The sequence below is a fragment of the Carya illinoinensis genome, chromosome 15, assembly GCF_018687715.1.
Source record: "Carya illinoinensis cultivar Pawnee chromosome 15, C.illinoinensisPawnee_v1, whole genome shotgun sequence".
Lineage (NCBI taxonomy): Eukaryota > Viridiplantae > Streptophyta > Magnoliopsida > Fagales > Juglandaceae > Carya > Carya illinoinensis.
The window spans coordinates 16,816,551-16,827,658 of NC_056766.1; the positions used below are offsets into that span (position 1 = coordinate 16,816,551).

The window sequence follows — 11,108 nt, forward strand, 5'->3', positions numbered from 1 at the left end:
TCAATGCTTTTAGTGTACTTTATGCATCAAAATTTAAAGCTCTAATGGGGCTGGCCACTGGTGGAATCATCTAGTTGCCACCCTTATCTCCAATGTATGATAATTCATTATTGGGCTACGTGCTTTTCGTCAGAGTATTGCTACATTAATAAAAAAAAAAAATAATTTTATAAACTGACGTAATTTTATCTGATCTTTTAAATTTACTTTACAATAAAAGTAATTTTATAATTTGACGAATCACATCAAATCATATCAGTTTATAAAATTACTTTTATATAATTACTTTGTGATTAGATTATTTTCCTTTTCGTTACCGATGAAAAATTTAATGAGATTCTATTTCTACGAATAACTCATGCCAATATTATTCCTAAAAACAATTGGACATGAATCTAATTCCTAATAAGACCAAATTTACCAACATATTTTTATGAAAACAAAGGGATTTGTTTGATATAAAATAATTAAAAATTTAATTATTATACATATACATATATATATATATAACAAAAAGTAGGAATTATTGAATTAATTCCATTTAAAAAAATAAAAACGAAAATAAAAAAGGAAAACACACCAACAGGTGTTTGCCAGTAACTCAAAGGTACAAAACACGTGCACTGACAAAGTGGACACTGGACAGAAACTCGAGCCCTACTTTTGCCCTTATAATGTTCTTTCCACACACGTGAGTCAGACATGTCAGTGGATGGGACGGGCTCTCACTGTAGAAATATATATTACAGTCTGGTGGCTTTAGCATCGTCTGCGAGTCGTACGGACGTTACAGAAGGATTAAAAAAAAAAAAAAAACTACGAAAATAAATAAGTTATCTTGCGCTATCAGCCGCAGACTCACAAACAAAAAGTCACAGAGGGAGAAAATAAACAAAGGTAGCTCCAAAGGACCACGACTCTTGCAGAGTGCAGACTGAACTTTCCCTTCGTTTTCCTTTTCCTCCCTCTTCTCGCTGGTCCACACTCCATCGTTGAAATCCCATGTCATTTCTGTGAAGAAATTCACCCATCTCTCTCTTGTGGAGGAGGAGGTATGCCCAGTTTTCTTCACCTTGTATGCGCTTTTGTATGTTTGGTTTTTTTCTGTTTTCTATGAAAAAATCTGCTTGTATAATATTTGTTCTTTGTGATGTCTGTGATTTTCTCTTTTGAGGTTTTTGTTGGTCGTAGTGGATGATGTATCTTTTATGCTATTAGTGGATGGAGCTGCTCTTTATGCTCACTTGGAGATCTTGAATGTATTATTATTGTTCCGAGTTTTTGTCACAGTTTCCCCTAAATCTCTGTTGTTTCTGAGAAAACAAGGAAAAGCTCTTGATAATCAACTCAGAAACATGAGACTCCTCCCGCCCCAAATAAGTGGAAAGAAATGTATTTTCTTTTTATTACATTGAGTCTAAATGGAAATTAAGTATCCTGTGCTCTTTGATTTCGTTTATATGGCTTCATTTTGCGAACATAGAAAGAAACACCAACTGCAGTTTTTCTTCTTTGAATGAGAACGGGTTCACGCGGATTTCACCTTATTTTTTTCTTTTTTGAAAACGTTGGTGGGGTGTGGATCATGCTTCATCTGTTGATGCACCATACAATTTGAGTGGCAGTGTCATTATTGTAATACAAATTATCGTTGTATTAACGGCAACGATTAGTATTCAGGGAAAACTCATGCTTCATCTGTTGATATAAGGTACAATTTGCGTGATAATGTTTTACCAGTCATATAGATAATTGCTTACTTTTTTATCAACCGTTGAGTTGATGTGATCTGGTAACTACTTAAGGTGAAGACAGAAGATCTCTTGTACATATCTTAATGGATTTCCTAACTCGTAAACAAAATAATAAATATCTTTCAGATCTGTCCTATGACTCGTGCCTTTTTTGTTCTGTTCACCAGACTGTTGAGTGGGCAGTTTCCTTTAAAGCTGATTTAGAATTGAGTGTCTTATGTAATGTTTAATTTTGTAGGTTAATCTTGGTTTAAAGTAACCATGTTTGGTCTTTGGAAAAATTCTCACCATGATCAGGAGAATGATCAGGTGCAGCGCGAGTTAAAGGTAGTGTAAGTTGGAATTTATGGAGTTTATGAGAATACATTAACTTCATTTGACAATATTAAGTTCCTTGCAATTTTTACTTGATCCTGAAAACTTTTGGAGTATATGGATTTTTCTTCATGTTCTAGCTTTATCTATATGGATTTTTCTTCATGTTTTTCATATCACTGATAATCACTTCTGCAGCTCCACACAAATAATATCGTTTGGTTAACTCACCAATATAGATGATGCAATTATTATACATGCAGGTCAATGAACTTAAGACTGCAATCGGACCCCTATCTGGACGTAGTTTACAGTATTGCACTGATGCATGCTATAAAAGATATTTGGAAGCTCGGAATTGGAATGTTGACAAATCAAAGAAAATGTTGGAAGAGACACTTAATTGGAGATCAACCTATAAACCAGAGGAAATCCAGTGGGTATGTTGGTTTTAATTTTTCACACAGTCAGAAATTAATACTGATGACAGTTGACACATACACAATTTTGTTGCTAGCATGAAGTTGCAATGGAGGGTGAGACTGGAAAAGTATACAGAGCAAATTTTCGTGACCGACATGGGAGGACCGTTCTTATTTTGAGACCTGGAATGCAGGTAGAGTATTTATTTATTCAGCACTGCATATTTCATTGTGCTTAAAGGTTTTAGAAATTAACGCTACTCCAACTATTGCAGAACACTAAGTCTTTAGACAATCAGATGCGACATCTAGTTTATCTCATAGAGAATGCCATTCTTAACCTTCCAGAGGGTCAAGAACAGATGTCATGGTTGATAGACTTCACTGGGTGGTCTATAAGCAACTCTGTGCCCATTAAATCTGCTCGAGATACTGTCAATATTTTGCAGAATCACTATCCTGAGAGGCTAGGCATAGCATTTCTCTACAATCCCCCACGGATTTTTGAGGCATTTTGGAAGGTTTGTGTTCCGCTCTCCCTGAGTGCATTCTGCTTCATCAATGAATGGCACAATGATGACTATAATTGAATTACGTAGATGAGTACATGCTAAGCAAGAAGATTCGGACCATTTTGATGTGATCCCGGGTGCAGAAGAGGCCCATATAGTTGATGTTGATTGGAGAAACCAATTTAAAATGGCTTTATGGACTATAAAACTAAAGCATTTAAAAATTTCTCCACAACTAGGGGGTGTTTCCTTACCAGACATGGTGACTTGAACCCAGGTCAATTTTCTTGGAGTGTTGATTTTTTAATTAGGTTTAAGACTCCTCACCACATCTTTGAATATGAAGATAGGGGAGAATGAATGTTATTTGTTGGCTAAACATAGGCCCTTTTTAAGATCAAGTTGCTTCTTAGTTTGAATGCACTACAAACATATGCTTCTATGCACCAAAAGTTCCAAATATGCTTGTTACCATTCTATTGCAAACTACTTCCCTGCCACCCATATGTGAAGCACCCTTATGCGAGCCTCTTTAGCCTTTGAAGTTTGAAAACATAAGATGAGCTTGCTGAGATAATCTTCAGTAATCATGCAGAACAACGAGATAGACTTTGACCAAGAGTTCTTAAATTCTGGTTACCTTTCTGTTTTTTAATCATGTAAGATCCTTATTTTAGGATGCATGTAAAGTATGTTAGATTCTGCTTTTCTGATACATAACATTTTTTTAAAGAGAATGGTTTCTGATTCATAACTTGCCATGCTCCATGCTTCATGCTTTCAGATTGTCAAGTACTTCTTGGAAGCCAAGACATTCCAGAAGGTGAAGTTTGTGTACCCTAAAAATAATGATAGTGTGGAGCTCATGAGGTCGTATTTTGACGAGGAAAATCTTCCTTCAGAGTTTGGGGGAAAAGCCATGTTAAATTATGACCATGAGGAGTTCACAAGACAAATGAGCCAGGATGATGTCAAATCCGCTGCATTGTGGGGATTTGAAAAGAAGTTACAACATGCTGGAAATGGATATTCGGGAGCAGAGGTGGCTCCAGCGCCAGTGGGTCTTGCACCACTGGCCGGATGAGCCAGGTAGCCCCCCTGTTTTCGTAATAGAGTTTTAAACTTCTATCTACGCCTGAATGATTCTTGACTAAAAGAAATAGTCTTTATTCAACTCGGAGCAGCCATAAATGTTGTTCCATGTTAAGGTAAATTGATACAATCTGAACTGCGTACTATTTATAGCAGGGGGTATTTTGCCCATGTATACTTTATCTTAATGCTGATATCACCCTCTTCCATTTCCTTGAAACAAAGATATGAAACAAAAATAGGCAGATGATGGGCTTCTTTCTGATTTATCCCTGTAATAACTTTCTTTTTATGTTGCATCCTATTTGAAATTAAATAGGCGCAATTTACCATGGGTTTGGATTCCTTAGAGTTGTTCCTATCCGAACTTCAAGGCTAGAGGGGAAAAGATAGACATATGAAGTGGTTCTATAGCGTTTATTGAGCACATGGTGCCGAATGAGAAATAGATATCCATGAATGCTTTAGGGCCCACAATTTGCGCTTACCTCTCTCCCATTCTGAGCCTTGGAGTTCGAGTCGGAACGCTGCTGATGCACCACCATTTCCTCTCTCCTTAAGACTGGTGGTGTAAAATCTTAACCCAATTAATTGTTTAGATAAAATTAAGTATTTATTTATTTTTTATAATAATTATGTTATTTTTTAGGATTTAGAGTTCGGGTTTAAATGGGATTAAATTTCACTATTTAATCATGGATCAATATTACAAGAAACAAAACTTTAAGATATGAACTGAAATATTAGTACCTTGATTTTGGAAATATGGTTGAACACCTTGGTCTCTCTCCTTATGTTTATATGTTATGATAAGAAAACTCACTCATTGGTACCTGTCCGCTTATAAGCTATCTACCTCTCCGTACGAATTTTTCCTCGTAATTTTTTTTTTTTTTTTTTTTTTTCATGATGGAGAGTTTTTGATCATGTGAGCTTGAGTGCGTAATAAGATTAATGGGTTTCTCAAAGACTAGTGATAGAACATAAGTCTTTTGTGGTGTCAAGGGAAGGTCGATGGGTTTTAATCACGAAAAAAGGGTGGAAGTTAGGTAAGAAGATGATATTGGAGCTAACCATAGCTAAGTGGTTCACCAAAGCTTTGGACAACTGTTTGAAAGCTGGGAAGAAGGAATTCTTTGCAAGCCATAGAGTGGGTGACAGGGGCTTCATAGCACAGAGGTGCTCAAATCTGCAGGGTGTGTTCATGGCATTGGTAGAATATTATGGAGGTGGACGTTGAAACTGTATTTTTGTTCTAGAAGACACTGAAGGTCTGGATTGGCAAAAAATGGTGGAGACACTGAAAGAGATGGAGCAAGATGGTGGTTTCACTAGGGCGGCACTGGCAGCGACGTTAACGGAGCACCCATAGTGGCCCTTACGGTCATACAAGAAGGCCTTGCAATAGAAGACTAGTAGGGTCCTGTCACTTCAACAGGCCTGGCCATATGATAGTGCTGCAAGGGATAGGCAGCTGGTGAGGAGAACCATTTCGAAAGGTTTGCAGGACGTGAGGGGGGTGACAAGGAAATGACTGGCTTACAAAAGGAAACTTACCTTCGGGTAATGATCGAAATGCAAAACCAATTGGAAGATCTCCAACTAAAATTAAATTGGTTGAAGAAACAGTTCGAGGACGAGCTAGATGGGGTGGACCTGGGTGTGGGCCCAGACGATGGGCCTTGGACATGAATGGGGGCCCTGCCTACTTCGAAGGGCAAGCAGCCCATCTCTGAGGGAATTAACCTAGCCGAAATAAATGGGAGGGCTCCTAACGGGCGGGCTCTTAAAGGATTGACGACTGAAATATTTGGGCCTAATGGGCGGGCTCCTAATGGATGGGTAAGTAACGGGCCTAGCCCAGGTAACATAGGTGCAAGAGGAGCCCGGAGGCCTTTACCAAACACGAAGGTATGGAGGCAGCGAGCGTAGGCCACGAGTGAGGTTGATGACACGGTGCCACGACCACTTGTGTCGGCAATGGGACAGACGTTGACGGCAAAGGCACCAAAGGTACAGTTGGCGGCGGAGAACATCTCAGTTGGCCTTGGAGAACATCTCGGATTGGATCCGACACAGAATAGTTCGGGGGAGATGGCTCGTCTAACTTCGTCGATGGTGGAATCTCTGCAGGTGAAACAGAAAATACCGGTGATGACAGAGGAGCAAATATTACCGTCACGTGAGGAGAGTTTTGCAACAAGAGATCATCTATCATCGGTCTTCCCCGAAATTTGTGTACAGAGGTTGCCAACTCCATCAATGGAAACGAAAGTCTATTAGAATGAGACATTTCTTGCCACAGTGGAGCATATCGATTTAATTGTGGAAGATGGAGATGAGCCGAACTTGGAGGTAGTGGATGACAGCATCTTGGGGCTTCCTCAAAGAAATTTAGGGGAGAGTATTGACACCTCGTTGGTGTTGGAGTCTCAAGAGATAAATAATATGACCTCTGTGGTTGAATGGGAAGGTTGCAACTCGTTGGAAGGGGATATTGAGACTGGGGACATCACTCCACTCCCACTGAATTGTGTGTTACCTAGTGAGTATGAGACATCAACTTGGGTGTTCAATAAAGTAAAAGATATTCAACATATGGTGGGATTGAAGTGTGTAGGGTGTGAAAAACAATTTTTAGCACTCCTTACGACTATTGAGGCGAGACATTTGCATGATAAAAAAAATGGGATCCAAGAAATAGAGGGAACTCAAGAGACTTAACTGGTCATTAAATGAAGGTAGCTCAAGTCGGGATAGTTCTAAAGGGAAGGGCACTGCTGTTTCTTTATGAAACCTAAAATTGTGTCTTGGAATGTGCATGAGCTAAATGAGATTAATAAGCGCCAGCGCATAAAAAATTTGCTTCGGGAATGGAGGGCGGACATCGTTTGTTTTCAAGAAACAAAGCTGAAGTTGGTAACTAGAAAAATTGTGAAAAGCGTGTGGAGCTGTTCGTATGTAGATTGAGTCTATTTGGCTCAAATGGGGCCTCTAGCGGTATTCTTGTGATGTGGGATAAAAGAGTGATGGAACAAATGGAGGAATATGTAGGGGACTACACAGTGGTTTGCTCGTATAAGATGGTGGAAGATAATTTTATGTGGGCCTTTGCAGGTATTTACGGAACAAATGTTGATAATATCAGAAGGCAATTATGGGATGAAATTGCTGGACTACACACTTGGTGGGACCTCCCATGGTGCATTGGTGGTGATTTTAATATCACAAAATTCCATAGTGAAAGATCTGGAGATAACTGCCTTCGCTCAGCTATGATAGATTTTTCAGACTGCATCTTTGACTTAACCTGATAGATCTCCCACTCACAGGAGGTCTATTTACCTGGTCTAATCGCCAAACGTGGTCTCGCTTAGACCGATTCCTTATTTCGCCAGAGTGGAAAAGTAAGTTTCCAGAGATGTGCTAGAAGAGATTGCCATGAGTGGGCTTAGATCACTTCCTGTTCAGAGGAGGCATTCAAGGTGGTCGGCGTTATTTCAAATTTGAAAATATGTGACTTAAAAGTGAGGGTTTTGTAGAGAGGGTAAGGCCTTGGTGGACATCATATTAGTTTTTTGGTAGTCCCTCTCACATACTTGCAGGTAAATTAAAAGTTTTAAAAAATGATTTAGAGTTTTGGAATTCTCAAACTTTTGGTGACTTAGGGGAACAAAAGAAAATCCTGTTGGAGGAACTACAGAGTATAGAGAGGCTCATGGAAGATAGAGTTCTTACCCTAGAGGAAATTTCAAGCAAGGCAAAGCTGAGCTCAGAAATAGAGAAAGTATTATCTTTGGAAGAAATTTCTTGGTGTTAGAAGTCAAGAGCACTGTGGCTGAAAGAAGGGGCCCGAAGCACAAAATTTTTCCATAGAGTGGCCAACTCTCATAGAGAAACAACACAATTGAGATGTTGCAAATTAATGATAGCGAATGTACGGAGGCTCCTGTGATCCGGGAACATGTGGTAAGTTTCTATGAACAACTTTTTACATAAAAAGAGAGATGGAGGCCAAATTTGGATGGACTCAGCTTTGATTCTATCGAGCCACAAATTGTGTCATGGTTGGAAAGAGTTTTTGAGGAAACTGAGGTACTTGAAGTAGTCAGAAGAATAGAAAAAGATAAAACACCAGGACCAGATGGTTTCTCGATAGGGTTCTTTGAAACATGCTGGGGGTTGTGAAAGAGGATATTATGAATGTGTTCCAGGAATTATATGTGGGTGGAAAATTCCAGAAAAGTCTGAATGCTACTTTTATTGCTTTAATCCCGAAGAAAATTGGGGCATCGGAGGTGAAAGACTTTAGGCTTATTAGCCTCATAAATGGGGTTTACAAAATCATCTCATAGGTGCTTGCAAATAGGTTAGGGGCGACCTTGGATAAGATAATCTCAAAACCACAAAATGCTTTTGTAAGAGGTCGTCAAATTCTAGATTCTATTTTAATAGCCAATGAATACCTGGATAATAGATTAAAGTTTGAATGTGCAGGGATTATTTGCAAGCTAAACATGGAAAAGGCATACGACCATGTAAATTGAGAATTCCTCCTTTATTTATTGAAGAGATGTGGTTTTGGAGAGAAATGGTGAATGTGGATCAGATGGTGTATCTCAACGACCAGATTTTCAGTTCTGATCAACGGCAACCCAGAAGGTTTCTTTAATAATTCTCGAGGATTAAGACAAGGAGATCCGTTGTCACCACTTCTCTTTGTTATCATTATGGAAGCATTGAGCAGGATGTTAATGGTCCTAGTTAACAATGGTTTATGGTAGGATTTTCAGTGGGTGAATTAAATAGGGGTGTTATTTCAATTTCACAGTTGCTTTTCGCAGATGATACTTTAATATTCTGCGAGGCAAAGTAGGACCAACTCAGTACTCTGAAGGCGCTCCTTCTGTGCTTCGAGGCAGTATCAAGGCTGAGAGTGAATTTTGATAAGTCTGAGTTAGTACCAATTGATAGTATAAGTGATACTCGGCAGTTAGCGGGCATGCTTGGGGGCAAAGTTGCTTCTTTCCCAATGACTTATCTGGGCTTACCGTTGGGGGCTATTTCAAGGGCCTTAACGATCTGGGATACAGTTATTGAGAAAATAGAACGAAGATTGGCAGAATAGAAAATATTATATTTGTCAAGAGGAGGGAGGGTGACCCTTGTCAAAAGCACTCTTTCTAATTTACCTACTTATTTTTTTATCACTATTTGCTATCCTAGCATCTGTGGCGGTGCGGCTTGGAGTGGGATGAGGGAAGAATTTAAGTTCCATCTAGTTGGTTGGGACAAAGTGTGTAGACCAATTCCTTCAGGTGGACTAGGGATAAAGAACTTGAGATTGTTTAATCAAGTACTCTTGAAAAAATGGCTATGGAGATATAATGTGGAACCGGACGCTCTTTGGAAACTAGTAGTTGATTGTAAATATGGTCGGTCTTGGGGAGATTGTGTACTAGAGAGGGGAATGGGCCGATTGGTGTGGGGATCTGGAGGCGTATAAGACGAGGATGGACGGCATTTGCTAACCATACTAGTTTGGTGGTGGGGGAAGGTATGTGTATAAAATTTTGGAAGGATATCTAGTGTGGGGAGGTGGCACTAAAGGACTCTTTTCCTTTAGCTTTTCAAGTGGCAAGCGATCAAGAAGTTGCGGTGGCGGATCTCATGATCCTTTCATTAGATCAAGTTCAATGGAATGTGACCTTTACTAGAGCAGCCCAAAATTGGGAAAAAGACAAGTTTGAGGCCTTCTTTCGTCTACTATATTCCAAGAAACCGAATGGACTGCATGTTGACAAATTGTAGTGGATACCAGTGGGTAAGGGTATATTTTCAGTTCGCTCTTTTTATAAGGCCCTTATAGCTTTATCGAATTCTCAATTCCCATGGAGAAGATTGTGGAGGAACAAAGTGCCTCCTAAAGCACTGTTTTTCACATGGACAGCAGCCCTGGGTAAAATTTTGACCACCGATAACTTGAGAAAGTGACGGATAATTATTTCAGATTGGTGTTGTATGTGTAAGAAAGTCGGTGAGACAGTGGATCATCTCTTACTACATTGTGAGACAGCTAGAGTTTTGTGGTGCGAAATTTTCAATCGTAGGCCTAAACTAGGTGACGCCGGCTTCAGTGGTTGAGCTTTTGGCAAGTTAGGTGATGCCAGGCGGTACTTCACAAATCAAAGCTATCTGGAAGATGGTTCCTATCTGCATTATGTGGTGCTTATGGCCAAAGCGTAACGAGAGGACCTTTGAAGAGAAGGAGCACACACTAGAGGAGCTTCGAGTGTTATTTTTCAGCACTTTATTTCAATGGGCTATTGCCATAGATTTCAATGGTCTAAATGTACATGATTTCCTTTTGTCCTATTTAGCGACTTAGATAGGTGTTATATCTTGTATACCTCTTTGTGTATTTGGACTATGCCTATTCTTATTACTACTACTGTTTACTTATCAAAAAAAGAAAACTCATTCTCTCTGAGTGAAAGAGAGGAACAGAGAGCCCTCTATGGTTATCTTAAAGGTACTGATATGAGCTAAAAAAATTAAACAATCTTTATGAATCGGTTTGTTAGAAAACTGATATGAGCTGAAAAAAAACCAATAAATATTCGTTAGGAAACTCAAATTCTATTAACATTTGGGGAGGTTGATAGTTATCCAAAATTACGGAGGAGAAGATGACATGAATGAATGAATAGGAGTAAAACTCCCTAAATAGTAATCCTTCCAAACTTATGTAATGATGATAGTTGATTGTAGAATAATTTTTAAAGAAAATACTTTAGCTACAAAGAAATTATATAAAAGTAAACTTATAAATTGATGTGGTACGTCAGATTCTAAAGTTATTTTTATTATAAAGTAGATCTAACAGATTTTATGAAACCACATCAGTTTGTAGGTTTATTTTATATAATCTTTTTATATTTGTAACAGTTCTTTTAGTTTAATTGAAGGTCATGGCTCCCTTGAAGTAGCCAAAGAAATTCCTTTTTCTATTA

General features: G+C 38.8%; 1 protein-coding gene across 1 annotated transcript; it reads left to right on the top strand.

The window, feature by feature from the left end:
- The first annotated feature begins 853 nt into the window (after positions 1-853).
- LOC122297477 (phosphatidylinositol transfer protein 3) lies at positions 854-4,364 on the top strand. The gene is made up of 6 exons (XM_043107538.1): positions 854-1,052; positions 1,993-2,081; positions 2,333-2,509; positions 2,587-2,685; positions 2,767-3,012; positions 3,788-4,364. The coding sequence occupies exons 2-6, from the start codon at positions 2,016-2,018 to the stop codon at positions 4,085-4,087; spliced, it is 888 nt and encodes a 295-aa protein (XP_042963472.1). The 5' UTR covers positions 854-1,052; positions 1,993-2,015; the 3' UTR covers positions 4,088-4,364.
- The last annotated feature ends 6,744 nt before the right edge of the window (positions 4,365-11,108 follow it).

What these genes read in the sequence shown, in the direction of transcription:
- LOC122297477 (XM_043107538.1), top strand. Translation starts at nt 2,016, where the DNA reads ATGTTTGGTCTTTGGAAAAATTCTCACCATGATCAGGAGAATGATCAG. An exon ending in TTTTGAGACCTGGAATGCAG is followed by an intron (nt 2,686 to 2,766) that starts GTAGAGTATTTA and finishes CAACTATTGCAG; the next exon opens with AACACTAAGTCTTTAGACAA. An exon ending in TTTTTGAGGCATTTTGGAAG is followed by an intron (nt 3,013 to 3,787) that starts GTTTGTGTTCCG and finishes TCATGCTTTCAG; the next exon opens with ATTGTCAAGTACTTCTTGGA.